Here is a 26,489-nt window from a genome sequence, read left to right as displayed (position 1 = left end):
TTGGACTCTCTTCTAGAGTCTAAATATAGCTCTTTGGAGCTAGCCTGTATGCACAAAATACAAAGTAGGAAACGGCAAGAGTAGCGTATGTCTTTCTCCAGAGTAAAAGTTCTTTCCTTCGGATCACTGCTATAGGAAGAGAGGATTAGTCGAATGTCCACGAGAAAAGAACGAAGCGAGCAGTCGTGAGTTACATATCGAACAAATTCAGTTCCAAGAATTCTGAGGGAGTAGCTCGATGATGCTGTCTTGTCCATCTGGCCTCCCGTCATTTTTTTTTTTTAAATCTTCCTCCGTTCTTTTTACCTAGCCTTATAGCAGTACGAAAATGGCGACTTTGTTGAACTGTCGGCTGTGTCCCCGTGACTACAGAGCTGGTGATTGCTTATCTTCTCGAATCCCTGGGATTAAGTATGGACTCTGTCGAATTTAAAATTATAGATACTAGAGTTTGGACTCAATTAAAAATTAACCAGTAGACCTACATGAAAACAAGTTACATCAAATTTAGCTTATTCCATTCTGCGTTAATCTATGCTAACCATTTTTTTTCGAGTATGCTTTTCTGTTTTTTATCGTCGTAAAAACAAAAAAGTGCCGTTATTTTAGTTTTGCAAACGATCGCTCCCTTTGAAATTCTCTAAATAAAATATGTCCGATCGTGATGAAATTTTAGTTCGGTGCAGGCAGAAAGGTTTTAAGCACAATTTTTAATTTTCAGATGTTTAAAATGTCAAAAGACCGTTCTTATCAAACAACTTAGTATTGGGTAGTCCTAGAAATACAATATTGGTCTTGTTTTGAAGGAAGCTCTTTGAATCTGTTTTTAAAATCCATTGTCATTGTTAATTCTCATTGGAAAACTGATTTTGTACAGATTTTTATTCAACGGAGTAAAGATGTACCTGGAACGTGGCAACACTGCACACAGCGATGTCCGTTGTACAGTTGAAACTGCGGGCTGTTACTGCGAGTCAATGCACGCGGTGTTTCCACTACTGCACCGATGGTCCCAGGTCAGAGACCTGGTCTGGGTATGGTGTTTGTTTATTCATTTCAAATTTGTAACCATTCAGCCTTATAGTCGCGATTAGACGGAATCAGAAAAAAAGCGACACTAATGAGAAACCTGCAGATTGTCCCAAGGAGACGTCTGAAGCTCGCGTTATAATCTCGGGTTCGATCCCTAGTGGAGGCGTAGTGTATTGGATTTTATTTTACTTCGTAGCTCTAGTCTTGATTAGCCTGTCTATCTGAGCATAAAGTACACTAGCGCAATGACAGTGACAGCCATGGAGCTTGGCTGCATACAAGATAGAAAATGCCGTTTTTCTACGACTCGTGGCGTTGAAACGAGGTCTTAAGAGCAAAACCTTACTAAGGGAAGATTGTCGTCTTCATGACTGTTGTTTCCGGTTAAAAGTGGCGCAGATTGGATTCCAAAACTTGGGAGGGGGGGGGGGGGCAAGGACAGTTCACTTCCCCTTGGAAGATAAGGTTTAGCATAGTGCGGAGGTAAAAATGGCAAAAAATGGGGGGACAATAACCCCCCAAGCCCCCTTCCCCTAATCGCCTCCACTGGTTGTCAGTGTCGTTTAATGTCTAATTACCACCTGAATATAGTGTTCACTTTTCTGTCAACATAGTTGAAGAACTGATAATTAAGTTCTCGCACCTTTCAAATGAGGTCTAAAGTATTTGAAGAGTCGATTTGATTCTATGCATCCTGGATGGTGTAATGGTTACAACCAACCACGGTTTTCAGGATTGGATTTCCCAGTGAAGGCACATTCCAGCATATAAAGCTTTAACTGTAGACTCAGTCCCAATCGGGCTTATTCAATGGTCTTTTATTTATTCTTGGGCGAGGTTCAGCAAATGCTGACCATAGAGCAGATTTTATTTTTACACGAAAGGAAGGGGGATATATATGTATTTAAATTAGAACCTATAGATGCAATTTTTTAACCCATAAAGAAATATCATGTAATTTTTCTCGCTTACCTTTCTACGTGATTTCCTGTGTGTACCAAACAGTAAGGTAAATTACATCTCTGCGTTGGGAACAAATGACTAAACGCACGGTCATGAAAATAGGCGGCTGGGCAGAATTGCGCTGGTGCCACATGTGGGAAAAGCAAAGCGAGAACGGGACAAAAGTCGCTGGTTCGCGCGCACTGTGTGGCAACGTCAACCGGGCTGCGTTGCAAGGGGTTATGCTCCGACATTGCAACAGCGCGAATTTCTGCCACCCGCCTAATTTCATAGCCGTCCTTTTAGGTACCGTCGACGTCAACCGTTTCAAAGATAAGACTCCGTTGCGCTACCACTGACGAAGGCAACCCCGCAGAAGTTAAACAGCGACAAATAGTAACCAGGCGAAGTCGGGGTTGGCTCGGTAGCCAATGATGCCAACCGTAGGGACATAGGGACTTGTCACTATATTTTGCCCCCGTAGGGACAGATTTTGCCAAATGAGGAAAACCTTGGGGACTTTTTTCAATGTTGGAAAATAACATTTCATTGTGCGAAGGTGCAAAGCGTTCTCGCCAGTCAGTTGCACTGCCTTCGCGCTCAGTTTCCCTTTGTGTATTATTATTGCGCAATGGGGGTGTGCGGGATCCCGTCCCGATCCCGACTTCGGGAAATGTCTTCCCGACTTTTCAGGATCCCGAGCAGTCGGGAAATACCGAATGGTCATTTTAAAAAGTCGTTATTTCTCGGCGTTTTCTGCAATGTAAGTTTCTGGAACTTATCGGAAATTGATAATTCTTATTCCAGAAATGCAAAAATAATCACTTGAGGTAAAAATGTCGTAGAATTCGAGATTTCCAAAGCTTCGGAAAGTTTCGAACATTTCGCGTCCCGAATGTTGGGATTTTTTTAAAAAAAAATCCCGTCCGGACCAAAAAAATTCTGTCCCGCACACGTTGACACATCTTGTATTGCAGTTGCAGACTGCAGAATTGTTAAATTCTTTGCTAGTGATAAATTCTCTCCTTAAGACACGTGAAGAAGACTGCAGTTTTTTTTTTTTTTTTTTTTTTTTTTAATCGCTTTACTTGATGTAGGGGCATTTGGTCAGTTGTAGGGACATTTTGACTACGTCTGTAGCGACTTTACCGAAAAGTGGTTGGCAACACAGCCCAGTTGGTGTCGACCTTCGTAGCGGGAGTAGTGAGCGCAGCGCGCTACAACATCAGGGATCCAGAATTGGAATCTAGGTTCAGACATGAATTTTTGTGTTCGTCGGTCCTGAATGAAGAAGAGAATTGAGATTAATTGATATGAGTGTTTGATCTGTGGGAAAGGCTGCCGTTTAGGGGTCTTCCATTTGAAAGAAACGTTGTTGGAGCAATGGCACGGAATGCCAGCGACCAGTGTTCGAGTCCTGGTCGAGCCTGCATTTTGTCGTTAAAATTTCTACGTAACGATTGGTTAGATATCTCGGCGAGGGCACCCAGCCGTCACTATGACCTGGAGACAAGTTTTTGCACCTTCATAAACCTTAAAAGTTACGTTACACTACCTCTACTTTAGGATTATTATTATTATTATTTTTATCCGACGTGGCAACTCTAGATTCGGAAGGTTTCAAACAAATGGCATCGCGCTGGCGGGCTGCTATTGTGCGCCGTTTTGCTGCCGAGCGAACGGTCGATAATCCTATGAATTGTTGATTCGAAGTGCGAAATAAAGGAAGAATCTGAATTCTTAATTGGACGTTATGGCATGGATTGCGTGTTTCAATCTGCGAAGTTGCCTAAATAACGAATGAACCTCGGAAGAAGCGAGAATGGCTGATAACGACATCGCTCACGTTTAGGTCGGCCGGTTAGCGGCGTGTTTCGACACTTGACAACTAAATTAATTTTGGCATTGATTCTGGTCTAGGCATCGTGACTACACACACACACTTGCATTTCTCTTGTTGCAATAGAGAGAAGGGGGTGCACAAGGTACAATGTGATTATTACAACCCAGAAATGGCCGTGATTGTACCTGGCCACATTTCGATATTTTAAAGTCTAATATCGCATATCGACCATCTCATAATGAAGCAAAAGACACTTGTTACATTTTTGAGGTTACGTTATTTTACGTCGCTAATGCTGGACAAACATGCCTGGCCTGGGTTCGAATCGGACCTTTTTTTACACACCACTACAACCGAGGCCGGCTAAAAGATACTATTGCAGCAGTTTAACAAACTAAAAGACCTAAAAATGTATTATTATTATTAGCATTTATATACAAATGCATGTTTTAATTGAAAATTCATATTTTTAAAAAAATGATTGTTGCTAATAAATTTTGATAAAAATGCAAGTAAATGAAATCATACTTAAGTTGGGTATTTTGTTTTATTTTGCGTATAAGTGAGTATTTTACGGAATTGATCACTATTGTTGCTAGGGCCTTCCCGATGGCGCAGTGGTAGCGTCGTCGCCTTGTAATCAAGGGGTCCCAGGTTCGTTACCCGGTGGTTCAGATCCCAATTTAAACTGTAGGTCCAGTCCCGATTAGCCTTACTGTGCATAAAGTGGACTTAAAACACCAACTCAATCAACTATTGTTATTTCTTTCAATCAAGTCGATTCACTTAGACCATCTCACCCACACCCACCTACACGGAACTTCACGAAATTTTGTGCACCTTTAGGTGAAGAAAGACGACAAAATGCACGTATCGCTCTGATGGCCATTTTCTCAATGGCGTTAACCGTGCCGCATCCTCAGTTTGTTGTTCGTGCATGCGTGGTGAACGCTTTCCTATATAGTGAGTGAAACTTCAGACCGAAGCGACACGCGCAGCTTATGTCGCTTCAGTTCGAAAGGTTGCACTGATTACTGAGGTTTCGGTTTCATGCAGCAAAACGTGAACTGCTGTCGCCCAACGCTCGGTCTGAAATCGCCCATGTCAGACGTCAAACAGACAAAAGGGGAAAGGTGTTGGCACCCATGATCTCTGATTTTGATGAAACGTGACAAATTTAATCCTTCATGGTGGTGAAAAACCACGTACCTTTTTGTCCCTGTCTGGTTTCATTTGTATAGCTCCTCAAACTTTCAATTACCAAAGCGTCCAGTGTGAATTGCAGTGCAGTGCCTTAGAAAGAAATTATATCTCGCTTACAAAATATTCAGTCCTGAAATTTCACAATGTTAACCAATCAATAAGGATTTCAGAAAGAAAAAAAATAGAACAACATTCATATTTTACTAAGAAAAGTTCCCGTGCATATAGCACCATGTCAGTAAGGCACATTTAGGGGATGTGGGGCTATGACCCCACACGATCTCGATCGGACACTTTGGAGATGATGTGATGAGCACCATGCTCTGGCTGCCTTTATCTCCCAGGGTTGCTCCCAAATACCGTTTGATTTTGATGAAGCATGGCAAATTTAATTCTGCATTGTACATCCCCTCTCCCCTGCCTGGTTTTATTCGTATTTTAGTACAACAATAAATTAATAAAATTCATATTTTTGGTCTACTAAAATTTGAATTGTCGTTATAAGGGAAAGGTGGAACACGATCGCAGGTATTGTAAACTTTGATATATGATCTAACTTTCCCAGCAATAAAATTGATTGTTCTGAAAATATGGCAAACTTATATTTTAAATTTTCAAAAATCCGTACTGGATTTTATGTATTTTTTCTTAAATTAACTCAATCTAAGAATATATCTTCAAAATATCATTGAAACACAATTTTACATAATGTTTTCATGGATGTCCTAAAGGAGGGCTAAGGGGGTATGTGCCCGCCTGGAAAATCAGTGGTATGAGAGTCAAGGGTACCATATGTCCTTCCACATATTGTACATGTGCAGGATAAACTACAACAGTCACATGAGAAATTGACAATGCACATGAATTTTCATGATAAAAGTCCATGAGGACGAAGGAAGTCCACATCATTTCCTTAGTCTTTGTTCACTGTAGAAACTATTCCAAAATACCGGAAGTGATCATATTTGCAAGCACTGTAACATTCATGGTAGAATTAATCTGCTGGTACAACAGTGTTATAAAATTCTGCTGCTGTTGTGATGTGCCTTTCAAATGGTCTCTAGAGACTCTTTTTTTGAGAAAAACATTTTGCTGTTCCACCAATCCCATCACATTCTAATTTTTCGTGGCTTGTTACAAGAAATTACTATTGTGCCCACAGCTGGAAGTTTTCTTCATCAGCGGGAGCTGCTGGCTCTGAATTAGGTGAAGTAGGAAAGATATGGGATAATAGAGAAAATTAGATCAATAGTTACAAATACTTTTAGCAAATGGGTTTTCTAACAAAACACCCTAAAATTGATCTAATTTTCTCTATTACCCCATTTTCTTCCTGCTAGCCGTTCACCAAATTCAGAACCACCAACTGGTCCTCATGCAAATGCAAGTTGATGAAGTTTTACATGCTTTGATATTGTTCAACACTTCCCTCAGTAAGGTAGTGCCCTTTCTTGATACGTGACAAATATATTTTTAAAAATTCACAATTGTTTCCTGAACTCTATAAACCATGTTTACATCATGTTTGAGGCAATCATATATAGTACAGTGGATTACAACTGTATGTAAGGGGCATGACTTGGATGTCCAATGGTAGCCTTGAGTCTCATCCTGGATTGTAAATGAGTAGTTCTTATTGAGGTCGATCAAACCTAGTGCTACGCCTGCTGGTGCTCTTTCTTTTAGACCCTTAAGGCGAGGAGGGACAATTACGCACCAGTTGTGCATTTATTTCAATATCGTCGGATTAGGCACTGCTATTTAAAAAAGGGTTTAGTACGCAAGAGAGAGTGAATTTATCTCCATGTTGCAAGTGGAAACTGTTTCTCAAGTTGATTAGTAAGCTAGAAACGATGTTTGAAAATTATGATTAATAAGTATTTAGAGAATTCCATGTATTCCTTATGGGAAATCGACTTCAACTTCAAGTTACAGCTAATCAAATGAGAGTTTCGACTTTTCCTACTACTATGACATAGTTCAACAGGTCCTTTTTCCGTCCATGTACTTTTCTACGTCATCGGATTTTTGATATTCCCGAGAGAACGAATAAAATAATGGTCCCATAAGCCTAGTTGATGACTTTCAAGGAGCTAGATTAACGAAGGCTGCATAAAGTGCCTCCTAGGTTAATTTTAGGTGTCAGAGGGGTGGGGGCGTTGCTATTACCGTTAGCTTTAAAGTGATGGCAATTTATTCTTAATTTACACCGCCTAGATTTGGCGGCATCACCAATCTCAATAATCTACTGAGGCTCATATGAAATCGAAAATAAAGGATTCCGGGATAACAACATTGTTATCTTCACCTTAGCCAAGGCGCTATATAAAAGTAGCTGGGGGAAGTAAGAGGGGGTGGTTGACGCAGTCAATATAGCAATATCAAGTTATGTGCAAAATGTACACTCATGGCAAAAGTTGATCTTTGTGGGCCGGAGCCAGTGGTGGCATCATAGTGGGACAGGGGCGGGTGCCACAGTTCACAGTCAAACGAGTGCATGAAAGAGTCAGATCTCAGATTTGGCTCCAAAAGAGCGAAGTTGGCAACATTGATCGGTAGCTGCCGCAGCAAGAAAGACGTAGGGGAAATTGTCCCTCTCCCTCTTAAGGAATGGAGACTGTGACTTGTCTACCCGAAGAATGTGCAACTAGTTTTTCAATCTTTTCAGATACGTAGATCCAAAAAAATCTCTAAAAATTTCACTCAATGATATTTTGAAGCTAGATTCTTAGATTTTGAGTTAATTTGAAAAATATAAAGTCCAGAAGCCATTTATGAAAATTCCAGAGATAAGTTTGTCATATTTTCATAAGTAATGAAACAACATCAATTTTGTTTGCTGGGTAAGTTAAATCATACAACAAAGAAAAAATGATCCATTACATGAACGTTCAGTATGGGGGAAAAGTTACTAAGGTGTAAAAAAAGATTTTGTATGAAGTAAAAAGAAACACGAATAAAAGACAGGGAGTCCATAGGGAGTTGCTTGCAATAATTTTTGATGTGTGTCGATGGTCTTGGTTGGTATTTATCGAAATGCAAAATGCATTTTTATGCATTTTATTCAATCAGTCAATTTATTGGGTTAATTATGACATATTTATAAAAAAAGTGTTGTTTTTTATAGTAGAAGGTGTACTGGCATGATTGATCGTGTCAGGACAGTACCAGGTGTGCCCAACATCTGGCTATGTTATTCAATGATTGCCAAGATGAAATTGATCGTACAAAAACCTAACCTACCAATCTTCTTGCACTGGAAGGTTTTTGCTCCATGTCATTACAATCTGGACTTAGCCCTCAGTGATTACCAGATTTCCTTAAAGAGCATATGAGAGGGAAGAAATTGAAGGAAGATGAAACACTGGCAAAAAAATATGTTCTTAAGTGGCTATGACAGCAGTCAACTTCCTCTTACACCAAAGAATTCAGTGAATTTACACAACAAAGGCAGCAGTGGCTAGATGCACGAGGAGAATACTTTGAGAAACTGGCGTAGATTGGTGCTTGCAGGATGTTCCATTTTTCCTAGAAATAAAAGACGTCAACGATGAATGTAAGAAGATAGTTAAGCATTAATGGGAAATAAATGCACCGAGGTTCAATATACTGCCTTGGCTAAGTATCAGTATCTGTAACTTGATGTTTTTGCAGTAAGAAACATGCTTTTTTATGTTAAATCATTTTTTGCAAGAGGGAGAAAAACACAGAAGCCTTGGAGCATTTTTTAAATTTCAATCTGCGCACCTTCCTTGATGATGACCAAAAAAAATCATGGTGAGTTCTGTGTCAGTGGGTGGCATGGGATGGTAGTTTTACATGGAATGACCCAAATATAAATTACTCCAAATTGGAAACTACTTTAGATCTCTTCAAAGATATATCTGAATCACTAGCAGCCACCGTGTGTACACTGTAAAGGTCACAGTCTCCATAACTTCACAAAGGGAGATGTGTGTGTTTCGCATCATGACAGTTTTTTCGTTCAATCTTCCCTGCAGATGAGAGGAGAAACTAAAGTGGAATGCTGGGAGTTCTGCCAGAAATGTACAAGATCAGATATACTCCTAACTACACAGGACTTTGAAATTTAGAAATAAACATTTAACGTGTATTATGAATCACTTGCAGCTCGATTTCCTACTAGAATGTCTTTGAAGCGCTGGACTAACAAGCAGGCTCATTTATTAACTAGAATATATTCTAAATGCAACTTGCTTCTCTGCTTGATGCTGTCGTAACAACCAATCAGAGCGAAAGTTGGTCATTCGAAAAAAATAAGTTTCTCTGCAAGGGAAAGTGTTACAGATTTTTTCCCCATTCTATTGCAAGATCGAAGTGGAGGAACAGATAATTTTGGAATGAGATTCTACCGGATCACCATTCATATTACTACTTTCGTCCAATGTTAGGTCAAGAGGCACAGTTGCTAACTCACTGGTATTACACAGCACATGATCGTATCGATGCCCATGAACTTGGTTTCATATTGCACTTGACTTCTCTTTCCTGTTTCGAAATTCTTACTGATAGGATGTTTGTTTGCTCTACTGGAAAAAGTCTCGGCTTCGATTGATTGTGGTGACACAATCCAATCTTAATAGTACATTAATGTGTGTTAAATCATACGCTCAAGCTTCCTACTATTACAGAAACCTACTTGGCCAAACTGCATAGTTCTCAAGTTATTATCTGACAGTATGCCGAATTGGGCTTGGCTTATGCTTTTACGATTGAACTTTTCACCCGCAAGATACGTTCATCACCATACTGTATATATAAAAATGTTACACAGTAAGAATTGCTAGCATGATCAAATTGCTAGAGTCTTGACATATTCGGATATTTTTGTTGATGGATTAGGAGAAGATCATGGTTCATGGCATGGCTTGCTTTAGCACCACCTTCTACCCCCTTTTTGCATAATTTACGAGTATAATAACGTCTTTGATACTACTACTACTACTACTAATAATAATAACAACAACAACAATGTTGGTCCCGGCGGGTTCGAATCCTGGCTTGGGCATGGATGTTTGTGACTGTCCATTCATCAATTTCATCATATCACTCATCCCCATGTTCACAAATTAGCCAAACGTGGCACAAGAAGTGAAGTAAAATAAAACAAATCAATAAAAATAATGTTATAATAATAATATTAACACTATTATTATTAGTACGTTTATCCTGGCACTTTCTCCCCGCCTGTTCAGACAAAAATTCGTGGTTGCACCTCTGATTGTAAATAGAAACTCAGCACCTTAAATTAAATATTTTAATTATATTACGTATACCGTTTAATTGAATTATAATTTTTGGATTATGGAATCACATAGACCCTTTATATTATTAAGATATTTGTGTGTGGATGCTGAGAGGCGGTAATACGTAAGGTTGAAATAGAGAATACATCTGCTTGAATTTTTGGAAAGTTCACCTTGAAAACCGGGAATTATACTTGAATTTTATCATGGTCCTAGAATAGCCACCCTGCTGTGCTTGACTTTTATTGTGGTGGTGTTTTTTAGGACTGGGTGTATGTTACGAAGTTCCTGGTATTCTCGTTCCACATAGGACCACTATATTAAACGTTGTAAAAAAGTTTAGAGTAACAGGGTCAGTTCTGAATAGAAGTGGAAAAAAAAATGGGGAAATCTTAAAAATAAAGTATACAAAGACAATCCGCACACCATCCGTGAGTTAAAAGAGAGTATTTGTACGAGAAATCGGGAGAATTACAGTAGACAAACTTGCACGTGTAAATGCCAATTTCCTTCGGAGATGTCAGGAATGTCTTGCAGCAGAGGGACATCATTTTCAACACCTTCTGTAGTCAAGGTTAGTACACAATATGAAAACTGTAATGTTAATATCAGATTATAGTGACTGTCGCGGACGCGTTCACCGGGAAAGACAAATACTGATACTGGTCCGCTTGGAGCCGAGTCTTGTAGCGAATGTCGGGGAATGCTCTGTACAAATTTTATGGTATAAAACCTGCAAGAGCCGCAGCAATTGAAGGCAGCCATTGAACGAGAATGCACCCAAATACCTAATCAAATAATTCTTCATGTTTGCGATTACATTGCTTCCAGACTTTTTAGGGGGGGAATTCTCCCCCCTCCCGCCCTACGTTATAATCATTAAAAGTGTGTGTACATTTTACGGGGAGACACTATATTTAATTGTTATACCCTTATTTACGTACAGTTCTTCCCACCTTGTTATCGGAACATGTATAAAATGATTATTTTTAATAGTAGGAATTCATAAAGTTTGTACATTTTTTACGATGACCTGGCAACATGTTTGTAAAAAAACATTTGAAGGTGAGGAACGTACTGTGCGCCACCGTGCGGTTATCAACAAAAGCTTCGATCGGTATGGCGATCTGAGAAGGCGGTGAAATGTGTTGCTATATAGTTCTGTTGGGAATAAACTTAGTGTAAAATATCAAATTCAAAATAATGTGTGTGTATGTTTAATGGTAGTGGCACTTGTACAACATATCCTCAGGTACGTATTAATGAAGTTATTGTGGCTACGTAAAACTGAGAGTAAGTGACGAATAGTGTGCTTGCGCTCGAAATGGTCGAAGATCATGGTTACCCCCGTGAATTGGGTGACGTGTCGGTGTAAATTTACGTGTCTTCAAAGTCAAAAGAGATTATCATGCCCTCCGGAATAATATGAGGAGAACCACAAGTCGTTGTAAAATTTGAATAGGCAGTATTTACGTTAATTTGATTCGACTGCTTGATCATGTATTCACTTTCTAGATCGCTGAATCATCGCCTACTTGTGATATAAAAGTAGCTAATGATTAAAAAAATTGAAATGGAAATCCAAAATGATACGAAATGTTGTTAAATTATTTGTTAGAGTAACATTTTTAAGTAAATTTATGAAACTTTTGCACGTGTAGAAAGTTCTGGTCTGACCTAGTCACGAGGTAGGGTGAGTCACCTCGAGAATGAGTTCATCTTTACGGAGCATAAGCTCGACGTCTATGAAGACATATGCATGGTGTTTTGGCGATGCGAAATACTTGCTCTTGGCGTATTTTGAAATGACAGGTATAGTGATCACCATCTACAGTACAACTTATCACATTTAACAGTTCATTGCATTAGCATATTCAAAGGATTCATGACAATATAGGTGTGAACCATGGGAAAGGTCTTGTCATGTAGACTAAACATGTTTACATCACTCCAGATTAATGTCAGTGTTTCCATAAATAGATCAGTTTCACTTCTCAGCTTGAAATTGCTTTTTCATTAATTATGTACATAGGAAGAAAAAAAATTCAAGAACAGCATTGATAGTTAACCTGATGTCATGAGTCCCCCCCCCCTTCCGACATTTTAAACTTGACTATCTGGACTCCTACTTTTCTACATATTTTGATGTAACGAAAGTTTGGTCATAATTCCTCAGCGTGTGTATAATTTAATCTAGGGTACTAGGTACTACTTTCGTATAGATAAAACATCTATAAATAATTTATTTCACACTTTTTTACATTGCTAACTTACTATTCTGCATTGCAGAACATTTCTTTAGGTGTAATAATGAATTTTTAACTAAAATAATGTCTTATTTCTTACATTTTCGAGTACTTACTGTTGTTCATTATTTCAATTCTGTAACACACATTATGGCAAAAGCATACTGGTTCATCGCACGTTGTGAGAGTGTTTTGTCGTTTTGTACAGTTTTGCAACCTTGTTCGCCGAAAAATTCCTACTTTCGTGCCCGGATTTGAAATTATGCTAATACCTCGCAAACCATTGACGTTAGCCCAACAAACCATTTCCCGTAAGGTTATGTTAGGCAAGCATAGTTTAAAAAGATTTAAAAAAATTAAAAATACTCAACACGTCATGTTATAGTGAAAACACGGCCACGTTTGAAACACTTGCTGGAGATTGTCATGTAACACACAGAACATTGTGCACATGTGCAGAAAGCGAATGGCGGCAGCAGCAATAACGTGTCCGAGAGATATTTTTGCAGATAAACACATGATTTCACATTAAAATGGTAAAGAAAATTATTTTGCGTAAGTACTTTCTTATGTAAAAAGTAAGAAATCTGTTTCCGCTATACGAAAGTGTTACCCATTGCTAAGGATTCTTGAAGGTGGGATTTAGTTTTTTTCACGACAATAATTTCAATTTTCCACATATCGAGTAATTATTGTTCGTTGGCTTTTCGGTTGCATTACACACAATATGGCGGGCAAATCTTGACTAGCATTGTCTATGATCAGTGAGTGTGCAGTGTTTCCAACCGTCTTGACCAAAAAATACCTACTTTTGTGTTACTGATTATGTATTTTTTTCGGGGTTACATCATCGAACGCACGTAATATTTGGTTCACGTAATGGAAGGACATAGAGGCAAGAGCTTTCGTGCATTGGAGACACATTAATCTTCAAAAATACATGATTTACCGACGAAATAAATTGAGCGATGGGAAAAAAACACTTCCATGACCTTTCAAAAGTGAATGGAAAGTTAGTTCTGTAAGTACTTTCTCCTGTAACATTACCACAAGGTAAAATTTTGTTATCTGCAAAACATATTTCTTCAATTTTACAGGAGAAAATACTTACTGAAATGAGTTTCTGTAGACTTTACAAAGGTGTTGGAAGTGTTTTTTCCCCTTGCTTAACTTATTTTGCCGGTAAATCATGTATTTTTCAATATTAATGACTCTCCGATGCACGAAAGCTGCTCCCTTGATGTCCTTCTACTACGTGAACCGAATGTTTTGTGCGTTTAATGATGTAACAAATGGTCAGTGTTTCCAACCATGTGGTTTTGCAACTGAATTTTTCTAATGTTAAATAACAATTTTAACTATTTTTGCCTTGCCTTACCTTGCCATCGTGAGGTTTCGAACCTGGAAGAAAATTCAAAATCAGTAACATGAAACTTTCCAACCTTTTTCGGTCAAGAAGGTTGGAAACACTGCACCCACTGATCATAGACAAAGCTAGTCAAGATTTGCTCGCCATATTGTGTGTAACATAACCAAAAAACCAACGAAAAATAATTACTCTGTGGAAAATTAAAATTGTTATTATTTTGATAAAAACCAAAATCCAACCTTCAAGAATCCTTAGCAATGCAGAATACGTTAATACCAATGTGAAAAATTAAAAAATAAAGGAATTTCAGACGTTTGGCGGATACTAAATTTTTTTTTTTTTTCTGACAGTACGCAAAACCTACTACTGACACCTTTTCTCATGAATAGGATAACAATTAATAACAGTTTGTGTTAATGAATGAATAATCAAGTACGAGCATGCAATTATGAAGATGAATTTAACTTTGAATGTTATCATTTGTATCTTCAAACTTATCAACACCTTTCTGCCAAATAAAACAATAACAAGGAAATGCTACTTGCAAGTATGATAAAAAAAAACCACCAGTTCAATTTGTACTAAATGTCAGAAATATGAATTTAAGAAGAAAAAAATCGCTCTGTACTGTTTGTTTTGTTCATTAATGTTGGCATGATTTTTTCTCGCCATGATGGCCTATTCTAATCAACAATCGGAAAATTCTGTGCCATGAATTGCACCTTCTGTTTTTCTCGGAAAATTCTTGGATAAACATGAGTGCAGCCCCGGCGCCCACCCAGGGTCGAATATCATGGGTACCTGGGGGAAACCCTGGGGGGTAATGGCAGACTGGGGTGTGATGTTGATCACATCACCCCCACTCACGACCAGATCAAGAAAGTGTGGGGCGTTACCCCCACACCTCCTATACGCCTTTATGGCGTGGTGCTATGCACAGGGGAACACTTTACCTTTTTTTTTTTTGCCTGTTAGACCTGAACAACCTAATATTGCACAAAGTATACCATCGTAAACAAGGTTCAAATTTCCTGCCTGCCTGCTTGAATTCCGAATGTTTAAAATAACCCACCACAATCATGGCTGCTTGATCTCATAATGCAACAGTTTGTGAGGTAGGTGAAGCTCACCTATAGTTAAAGTTTGTTACTTTTGGGTTCTTAATTGAGGATCAGCATACACTTGACACTAAGGGAAGTTGGACACTTTTGTTTTTACCATACATTATGTGTAATAAGTAATTCCATAACTGCTTCAATATTACAAGAAGAATGATACAGGTCACATGATGGATATAGAAAAGATGTACTGAGAGTGAATTTTCATGTATGAGCATAGTGTGGTATTTTCTCTGCACATGTAGACAGTAACATACACAAAGGTGATTATGAATAGTGAATACGTGTTTAACTGTGGTGTTATAGTTATAATTACAGACATTATTTCAAGTGTTATTAGTTTTTTTCTGGATCCTAAAAACTGTTTTCACACAGTTCCTATTTGTTTCCTTATGTACTGCATTTGCATTGATAAAGATGAAGGATGAATTCATGAAAAATACACATCTTACCAGTGAGGCAACACTGGTTGCACAGGACACAATATTAACCAATTAACTACAAAGTCTCAACAATATAGTCTACATTAAATGTGATGAAATGTTTATGCTTATACTTTATAACTATCTATTTTCTCACTCCCCCTGTGTAATTAAAATTTAATCTTTGTGTCTTTTAGGAGGAAAAAAACACCGATGTATCAGAACTTGACGATGGGCAGTTGAAAGCACTTCTTGATGAGGCTATCTCATACAAGTGTCCGAAAGATAGAGAGGGAAAGTCCAATTTGTTTAGGGTGAGTAGACAACCTTTTGTTAAAATACATACTAACTTCTCTTGCATGTTTTTAATTGAAATTTATTGCAATGATAGGAATGGACTGACAGAATAGATAAGACATATGAAAAACTGTTTTTTCCTTCAGTGTATTGCTGTTTAACACATTTTTACAGTAAACCAACCTCAAATTAAATTTCAATCAATTACTCGCAGTCCTCTATCCTAGAATAACCTCACAAATGGTATGTGTTTGGAGATTTTTTTCACAATGGAGGATAAGTCTTTTGAACTGTTGATAGATAGGTCCAGAATGCCACTTAACTACTTCTCAAGTTGATGGGAAAGTTATTCTTGCAAATCATTCAAAATAGGACATGTACTACTGGCATGCCTGGCAGTTGCTACTATCTTTCCTAACCAGAACCACCACCCACCCCCTCCTGCCAAACTTTAAAAGCTGCAGGTCTCTGGGTGTCAAAACTGGTAAGATGGCATAAGGGGGACATGAGTGGACACCACTGTCATCACCTCGCTCATATTGTTGCTGGGGAAGAAAATGTCAATGCTTCACAAATTGTGATTACTTCTAAGATCCTCTTTCCCGTAACTGTCAGCGGATGAGTTAGCTTAGTGGTTTAGTGTGTGCACTTGGAGAGTTGCAGGCAAGGTGGATTGATCCCTTAAAATATATAATTATAGAATAATGTACATAAGGATTTTGTAGGTATCAGAATCACTTTTGGTGAAAGTACATTAATCTAGTAATCATTTAATGGTGTTTATTAGGCTCTGACGGGGTGAAGCTCATATGAAAGGATATGTAAACTGTAAACACCTTATACAGGGTGCTCGGAAATTCCCCTTACAAACTCCTAGGGTAAGTAGAGAGGACTGAGTAGACAATATTTGGAATAGGAACCCATGTCCGGAAACGTACCGTTTCCATGCTACAACCATGACAATGTGTCGGATGTGCCTGTGTTGGTATGCAACCGGGTAGGCAGTACATGACGTCAGAAGATCACCTGATGACCTAAAGTGTAATCATTTATTACAACCATGTCAAATGAGGTGTTACGTAAGGTACAGAAGTGAATGACGTGTGACTCAGTCCATAATACAAACAAATTTATGTGGTAACAATGCCAAGGGAACAAAAAAGAAACTTACTATTCATTCACTGTGTCAACAGTGGAACGCGACAATTTGTAGACGTCACGTGCCATCAGGTGATCTTCTGACGTCATGTACTGCCTACCCGGTTGCATACCAACACAGGCACATCCGACACATTGTCATGGTTGTTCCGGACATGGGTTCCTATTCCAAATATTGTCTACTCAGTCCCCTCTACTTACCGTATGAGTCTGTAAGGGGAATTTCCGAGCACCCTGTATTTCTTGATCTAAAATTCAATAATTTTTATAGGCAACAGTAGAGAACATTTTGTGTAGGATAATATATACGAGGGCTGCTGGAAACGTTTCTGCAATCAATATGAAAAAAGACGTGAAATTCTGGGAATAGCTTTGTTTTTCAAAGTATTCACCCTTAAGATCAATACACTTTTGCATACACTCAAACCAATTTTGAAAACATATTTTGCACTCGGAAGCTGATACCTCAGAAACTGCTGTTCGGAATGAGTCAACAGCTGCTTCAGGTGACACAAATCGCTGACCACTCATCTTATTTTTCATGTGTGGGAACAAATAGAAGTCATTAGGTGATAAATCAGGTGAGTACGGCCAATGAGTCATTAATTCGACATTTTTACTGGACATGAAATCAACAGTTTGGTGTGCTGAGTGGGAACTGGCGTTGTCGTGATGAAGAATAATACGACGATTTGGGTCTGTTACAAATTGTTTTATACCACTCAGCATTTACAGTCCTTTGATCTTCTAAAGCTATTGTTTGTTGGTTTCAGTTCACTTTGAAACACCCCTAACAGTGGATTTCTGTTTAGTTTCGGGTTCGTATGAATAGATCCAAGTTTCGTCCCCTGTAACGATGTAGTACACCAAATTTGTCTTGCTTCCCTTGAATTGTTTGAGCATTTCTTTACACCAATTTACAGGCAGTCCTATTGGATGGTGCTTCATCCCCAAAAGCCAAATGAAGTCGCTCGATGCATTGTTTCGGTGTTAACCACATTCGAAATCGTAAAAAATCATTGCCAGAAAGTGTTCACGAGAAATTTCAATCTCTCACACATATCTTCTTCTTCAAACGGCTGTGAAAAATAAATGAATAGGCTTAAACAATCAAAGATAATTTAAACATAAAAAAGGTCTAGTCTTCCGATTTTTATAATAGTGGAACACTAGCGCCACTGTTGGTGGAAGTTTGTAGAAACTTTTCCAGCACCCCTCGTAAATTACTAATCATGTTAAACTGTAAATAGTGCAATTAGCATTAAACTGAAAATAAACATGGCAGATGATATTTTGCAAACTATCATTAAAAAAATTGTCGTTCAGCTACAAAGACTATAAAAATAGTTTGTTACAATTATGTAGTACATCCAGAATGTTTTTTTTTCATTGAAAGAAATGTTACTGAAATTTTTATAGTTCATCATCACACTCATCAAACATTTCCATAGTAGGTTCATCAGAAACTAGAAAAATGTTAGATACATACTTTTTTTAATCAAACTGTTCAAATATTTTATAGGATCATTTACCAGAAAGTGTCTCTAAAAATGACCAGAAAGAGTCTCTAAAAAGACACACATGTATGGTGCCAAAAACCATACAAGCAATTTTGGTTTTAAAATAAATTTATAAATAATCAATTTAAATTTAAAGAATCGTGATTTTTATCCACCCTGGTTGCATGTCCAGAATCCATGAAAGCCACTTCTTTTGCACCATTCATGCAAAGCAGAAATAATGGGCATCAATTTGAACTGACATTTTCCAAAGAAATAACTCGCTTTGGTTCTGAACAAATGAAAAGAATGTACTGCTGTGTGATGTACACAACAATGCCACCAAGGATCTTTTATCCACTCAGTGGCATGCATTTTCAATAGGGGTTGGGGGTACATATACTCAGACTTCATTTTGCTGTTTTCCTGCTTTTGACAATCTCTTTTTTTTTTTTTAAGAAATACTGGAGCAAAGGACTGGTTATGACTCGTACCAACACCCCCTGGGCACGCCACTGTATTCATCTTTTTTTTTTTTTTTTTTTGTTAAGGAATACTGGAGCAATGGACTGGTTAGGACTCCTATCAACACCATGGGCACGCCACTGTATTCATTTCATTAACAATGAAAATGTAACACCAAGGGGGACTACCAGCCATATGCCCCTTTGTTTAAAGAATAGTGGTAGAATTCATATCAGTACTTTCGAATGTATTTTTTTACAAATGTGTGTAATTCTGAAAATTTCCCCCCAAAAAACTATGCAGCATGCCAAAATCCTACAGCCAAAGAGTTGAGGCAAAAATACCTAATGATTTGAACCACAATTGTGCAGAATTACCAAACTTGTCCCACCTAATCAACTCGCATAAACACACAGGAGGAAGATGGGAAGAATCATTGTGCACAAAAGAATGCAGCAAGTCATCTGCAAACATGTTCCATGGGTGCTTATAGGCATTGTAGAATTTGATTCTTCATGCAGAAAACACACATAATGACAATAGCATAATTACACAATTGGAACTTGTGCCAGGACTGCTCTTGTACCCTATTAGTCCCAAGTTCTGTGTAAATAATGCTCTCGCATACTGATGCGATTTTTAGTAGTCCTGATTTCATGCTCTTAGCACTGACATTTTACTTCCACATGCTTATGGTGTTTACTATTTGTGCATTTTGAGAGGGTTGGGCACCATGTGTATTTATTATACTACAGTGTGTCTTATTTCCCCAACATGAATAAACCGAGTGTGTGATAACATGCAGAACATTCCACTTAGAAAATGTGTGAGTGGCTAATTATTTGATTTTTCGTTAATTCCCAATTCCCGTTGGGGCTAGATTATCAGACTGTAGGTGCCCCCCCCCCTTCTCTCTGTAGTGATATCACTATGCACCATTTATTGTCAAAAACCTAGAATAGGGAACACATCCAAAGGCATGTAGCTGCACTAAATTATTTGTATTAAAATAAGTATTTCTTTGAAATTGAAAGTGTGTGTGTTTCGTAAGGGAGGGCCTCATCGGAAGTATTTTGCCAACATGCCAGGCTGTCTCCTTTTTCATAAGGGGCCAACTTTCTTTTTACCACAAACTCGTGAGCAATATTAAGGCACTTGAGTTTAACCACAGCCATCTTTATTCCGAGGGAGGCTGGAGGCTTCATTTTGGCAATCCGGTAAATGTCACATCAGCTGTCCGATGTTCCTCGGAAGAAACATTTGAGAATGAAAGTACAGACCTAGAAAAATATTTATTTTTTGTAACCTTTGCATCCTGTAATCACTTCTTTTGCCCAAATTGTATTTGCTAGTATATTCGGTGTTATTTTTCATAAGCAAAGCAGTATGTTATATGTACATTGGATTTTCTGAGCTGCATACCTCCATTTCATGAAGCTTTCTGTACTTTTCACATGTGGCGATCATCAAATTTAATAAACATCCAATGTTGATGTCATTAAGGTTTTGGTAAAACTATCATATGCGGGAAGTCCTCCTCCGTAGTCGAGCGGGTTAAGGCGTTCACTCGTCTTGAGATCGTTCGCTGCGGGACGGCGTAGGTTCGAATCCGGCTCTGGTCGGAATTTATTCGGCCTACGTATAGGGCCGGTGGCAACCCACCATCGTGAGGAAATTGGGAAGCTCCGAGTGAGTGAGCGTAACCCGGTCAAGAAGACCTACAATAACGGCTGGGGGTTCGTCGGGCTGATCACCCGTCACCCCAACACTGGTCTGAGACCTCCACGCTATAACAGGTGACGGCGGAACAGTGTGGGAGGGAGACCAGCAGTCGGTAGGTAAGCCAAGGCCCGCCATGGTGCTGTAGAGCTGTAGGGTTATGGTTATCATATGCGGGAAATCGCTCATTCTCTACTTTTGTACGTTCGTACTTACCTATTCTGCATTGCGAAACATTGTTTAACAAGGGATTTTGCTTTTTTTAACGAAATTAGCATCATTTTCCTTAGTTTACGGTTATTACAAGCATAAGAAAACAGTTTTTCTTTGTGACGTTTCAGGAGAACACACGCTCCTTTCATCAGACATTTATTTTCATTTTGATTAAAGATACAGTTATATCTTTAATAACTGTATCTTTAATCAAAATGAAAATAAATGTCTGATGAAAGGAGCGTGTGTTCTCCTGAAACGTCACAAAGAAAAACTGTTTTCTTATGCTTGTAATAACCGTAAACTAAGGAAAATAATTCTATAATGCAAGCAATGCGTACATACAAGAAAAAAGAAATTAGCATCTATTGTTGACACATTGAGTAATTATTGTTCGTTCCTTTCTAACTTCCTGAACATGCAAAATGGCGGGCAAATTTTGACTAGTGTTGTTTGAAACTGCAAAGCAGTTTCATCCTTCTTAACAGAAAATTTCCTGCATAGCCCCAAAAACCATTCACACAGCCCCAAAAACCATTTGGGATAGTATGACCATCCACCAATAGCCCCAAAAACCATTCTGGATCGCATAACCATCCATGAATAGCCTCACGCACCATCACTGTAAGGTTAGGTTGCTTTAGGTTGGCAATATAGTGAAGAAACTGTGCGTTTGGAAACACTTGACCGGGATTACGTGATCAGATGCTCGCAACATCCGTTTCAAGTACATGGATGGAAATGCAAGCAACAACTTTCGTGCATCGGACAGACATTATGATAGAAAAGTACATGAATTAGCAGCCAAATACATTGAAAAAATGCGAGAAAAGACTTCCACGACCTTCCAAAATTACACAGAAACTCAATTCCGTAAGTACTTTCTCCTGTAAATTTGAAGAAATCCATTTCCCGGCTATGACATTTTTACCAAGGTTTTTAATAACCTGTGCAAAATAAAGCAAAGACATTGAAGAGCTATAACTACGACATGGAATCAGACTACTTTAAAACATGTTTAAAATAGGAATTGTAGCATATGTACAAAGTAACAATAGAAATATAAATTTGCTGTTAACTGGAAATGAGTAGAAAACACAAGATCAACTTTACACATCATATGTAACACATTTATCAAAAGGCAAATTCCATGCTGAGAAAAAGGTTACTCGTATTAAGTACAAGGGTGAAAATACAACACTCAAACAAACCCTAAACTTAACATAAAACTTAACCTAACAAAAAATAGAACACAAAATCACTCATTCCTTCAATGTAAAATATCTCCGCAAGAGAAAAACAATGGAAATGTAAAACCTTCTAATTTCTAAACCATGCAAAATTATCCACGTTCTCGCAGGGAGTAAGTACTTTGTCACCAGCACCCGAAATGCAACTTGTGTGAAGGATTTATTTTAAGGTAATCAATTTTGTTAAATGCATTATTTTAGCATTGTGCATATTGCACACAAAACAAATAATTGCACATATGCACATCATAATTACCATGTAATACCATGTATTGTCTGTTGAACAAAATCTTAGCAAATTATGTCACTGCCAAAATGAAGATGATGTACAGATTTATTATGTACATAAGATTTATTTTACACTGTTCTGTAATACTTGCCCATGGTGGTTTATCATATCCTAAACTACTTTTACATCTTATTTTTAGAACTTTAAAACCAGTGTGTGTCGCGTGAAAAAATGACATCATTAGTCACGCACAGTGCCAGAGACTGTATTCTTAAAATATGTTCAATTAATAGTCTAAAACTCCAAACCCTCAGTTATTACGATTAGATGTTTTCTTGCAACAATTTAAATTCTATAAAGATGGAAATTCTATAAAACTATACGAGGGTCACTATTTATATTTTGAGCCTAACAATGAAAAAACAGGAATTTGGCATTAAAAACTGCTTTATTGTTTTTCGAAGTATTCTCCTTTATGGTCAATACACTTTTGCATTCGTTCGAACCATTTGTCAAAGCAGTTTTTCCAATCTTCTTGAGACACCTCCATAATATGGTTTTTGAACGCATCAACGGGGTCTTCCGCCGACGAAAATCGTTGTCCACGCAATTTATTCTTGACATTCGGGAACAAGAAGAAGTCATTGGTTGCCAAATCAGGACTGTACGGCAGATGACCCATCAATTCGATTTTTTGACTGTTCATAAAGTCTGTTTTTAGACTAGATGTGTGACAGCTGGCATTGTCTTGATGAAGAATGATCCGACGGCGTTTGTTTGTTTTCCGTATTTGACCGAAGACCTCTGGCAAACAAATTGTTGTGTACCATTCAGAGTTGACCGTTCTACGTTCCTCTAAAGGCACAGTTGCCACATGACCAGTTTTCCCGAAAAAACAGGCGACCATTTGTTTCGATGTGCTTCGAGCGCGAACAACTTTTGTTGGATTGGGTTCATCTTGAAACACCCATACAGTCGACTGCTGTTTACGTTCCGGCTCGTATGCATATATCCATGATTCGTCACCTGCTACAATCTTAAATACGTCGTTTGAAGCACCACAATTGTATTTATTGAGCATTTGTTTGCACCAATTGACGCGAGCGTCTTTTTGAGTTTTTGTCAAATTGTGTGGGATCCAACGAGAACATACCTTTCTCACAGCTAAATGATCATGTAATATTTTATATATGCTGGTGGAACTAATGCCTATGGTTGCCTCAATCTCACAGTATGTCACATGACGATCTTGCAGTATTAGGTTTTGCACAGCATCAATGTTTTCTTGAAGAACAACTGATTTTGGACGACCTTCGCGAATCTCGTCGGTGAGCGAATGGCGGCCACGATTAAATTCGTTATACCAGCGTTTCACAGTGGCAAAGGATGGGGTTTCATCGCCAAATGTGGAAGTAAGTTGATCAATGAACTCTTGTCTTGATAATCCACGTCGAAAATCGTAAAAAATCATCGCACGAAAATGTTCACGAGTTAATTCCATTTTATTGTTGTCGCGCAATCTCCAAGGCAACATAAACAACACAAATGAAGCTATTGACAAAACATTTGAAGTATGTTATGGTCAATAATGCCAGACGATTCGTGCAAACGTCAAATCGCACCTAACTACAATCAGTGTTGCCAAGGCTCAAAATATAAATAGTGGCCCTCGTAAAGAGGCACTCATCGTTACTTCGTCATGGAACAACAGACCAGATTTTTGGTATAAACAAGGTATGCCTGTAGTTGCGCGGGGACTCGGATAGTAAGGGACTTCAGTGAATTCACCCTAGTGGCTAGAAGAGATGACTAACACTGAAAACAAAATCGTTGGAAGGTTAGTAACTCGACTAGACCGTAGGAGGGTGTTGACAAAACAATAATTGATAAATGGCGACATTAAATCCACACACCCGGAACTAGAAAATCCACACACCCGGAACTAGAAAATCCACACACCCGGAACTAGAGACCATGCAGGACCAACGCAAGATTACATATTTAGTTGTTCAAGAGATTCGAATGACATTCCGAAATGCTAGCAATTAAAATAAGGGCAAACTACACAGTATTGGAAAGTTCTATGCTGCATATGATACGTGTTGGTCTTGTGTTTTCTACTTATTTCCAGTTATTTAGCGGCAAATTTATATTTGTATTGTTACTGCATGTTATCCACTTACCTCGTGACGTCAATCTTCTGTTCAGATTTGATAAAACAAAAACATTTCACATTGATTCCCTAGTTTCTTTAAAAGTAAACATCAATTTTTGCTATTGACACCATGTTTTGTAGTTCGATTTTGAAGCCGGCTTAACAGCGTTGCCAAATTTTAGGACTCCAGCCTCCTTTGGAATAAAGATGGCCGAGGTTTAACTGATTGTAAGATCTGGGCTGTGCACACAATACAAGGTGCACACTTACCTGGAAAAATCAGGGAAAGCAACTTAAGAGCGAAAGGTAATCAAAACTCAAAAAACCTGGAAATTTTGCTGAAAATAAGTACGTATTTGCTTTATTTGCCAAATTCCAGTTTTCCTCCCACTGGTTTCTTGTTGTATTTTGTATAAAGCTACTTATTTTGGTTTCTAATGGTTTGAAAAGTGGGTTTGTTTCACATTCAAACCTGAGACAATACTTATTTATTAGTATGTTGATTATTGTCGACTGGTTTGGTCTCGTAGAAAACCTTGAAAAGTTTGGGAATGTGGTTTTGCAGGATATGTGGGAAACCCTATATAGAATAAGTAATAATAACTAACTCATGGCTCAACAGCCCTTGGAGGGCCTAGGCAGACTGCCAGTCTCCCTCCCACAATCCTACCTAGAGGTGTGGAGATCTTCAGCCGGTTTAAGGGTGATGTGGGAGAAAATGTTGTAAATTATTGCTTTAAATACTTGTGAGGTTCTACAATTGTCAACGAGTTTTGGAAAAAAAATCATTTTTATAATGCCTGTTTTGGGTTTGTGTCAGTTTACTTAAAACCACCTTTTATTTATAAGTGCCCCTTCATCAGTTTCACCCAACCACCATTCATCATCGCCATGCTTAGCCAAAAGTAGCACAAACGAAGGTAAATTTTTTGGAATACAAAAAACTAAATCAGGAGGTGTGCATCTGATTAGGAAAATTAATAACAAGTTCATGTTCACTGCATATTTTACAACTTTTCGGTTTGCATTAATCTGCATCGTAGTTAAAACTTGTGATACCTGTAACCATATTTCTAAAGCAAATAATCTTTGCAGGGGTTGCTTGAGGAAGTGGAAGCAGAGAGTGAATGTGGGGAGGAGAGACAACCAACCTATGGTCTTCCTGATCAAGGACGGAACACAAAGCGCCGAAAGAAGGATGCTGTCTCCGAGAGACAGGCCCGCGGTGGCTCTCTGCAGAACTTAGTGCAGGCATACAGTGATTTTGACAGTGTGTACTTGGGAAGCAGTGGAGGCAAGAAGAAGAAGCGTAGGGAGAGTGGAAGTGTTAATGTTAGTGCTAGACAACGGGAGGGTGGCTCCCTTCCCAGCAACGTAAACAGTGGTGGCATCTTGACAGTGCACGGTTTTGGTGATGGTTTCAGTTTGGAACGTTTCTGGAATTATGGTCTGGCTGTCGGTGGAACGGTTCACGACATCTCTGCAGATCCAATGCCCATCCACGTGGCAGCAGGATTGACTCCCGTCGTGCCTTGCAAGGCCGAACAGTCTGTAATTGAAGTGGAGGTTGGTTTCAACGACAGGTGCAAATCTGAGGAATTGAAAACTGAACACGAAACCAAAGCTCACCACAATGAGAGAGCTGTAGAGAAAAAGACCAAATCGGACCATGGCAAAGATAACTCTTCTGACAATGCCACCGAACTAAAGATCTTTAGTCATGAAATAATGCATAAGAGTGAAATGACCCCCAACTATACTAGCAGGGCCACGCTGGAAGTTGGACCCAGTGGTGATAGGGTGCAGATAATCAATCCGGTGCAGAATGGACCCAAGGACGAGGCCAAGGTGCGAGAAGTTGACGTGGACCATGGCGTGACATTTAATCTACAGGTATGTCTTAATTTAAATTGAGTATTTAGTGATTCTCGTGGGAGCATTGGTATCATCAGCTTTTTTGAATAGGCTTCAGTGGGATGCAATAATTTCTCCTTTGATCTTCATGTTAATGCTTTGTTTTCTCAATTTTCTTTTTCTATTTTCGCACTCTTCTGTTTTGTTG

At 38.5% G+C, this 26,489-nt stretch overlaps 1 protein-coding gene across 4 annotated transcripts in view; it reads left to right on the top strand.

Moving 5' to 3' along the window:
• The window catches only part of LOC146002531 (uncharacterized), a 114,202-nt gene that overhangs the window by 49,030 nt on the left and 38,683 nt on the right, over positions 1-26,489 (top strand). For 3 of the 4 annotated variants that reach the window (XM_083140448.1, XM_083140446.1, XM_083140445.1), the window contains exons 2-3: positions 15,640-15,756; positions 25,523-26,320. In XM_083140448.1, coding sequence (XP_082996574.1) covers positions 15,640-15,756; positions 25,523-26,320 — 915 coding nt within the window. Of the gene's footprint in view, positions 1-11,386; positions 11,540-15,639; positions 15,757-25,522; positions 26,321-26,489 lie in introns of those variants that run through there. The other variant, XM_083140447.1, reaches the window with a different exon arrangement.

The sequence above is a fragment of the Lepisma saccharinum genome, chromosome 18 (genome assembly GCF_977018435.1).
Source record: "Lepisma saccharinum chromosome 18, izLepSacc3.1, whole genome shotgun sequence".
Classification (NCBI taxonomy): domain Eukaryota; kingdom Metazoa; phylum Arthropoda; class Insecta; order Zygentoma; family Lepismatidae; genus Lepisma; species Lepisma saccharinum.
The sequence above is the reverse complement of the archived record's forward strand: the minus strand, read 5'-3'. Positions and strand labels throughout refer to the sequence as shown.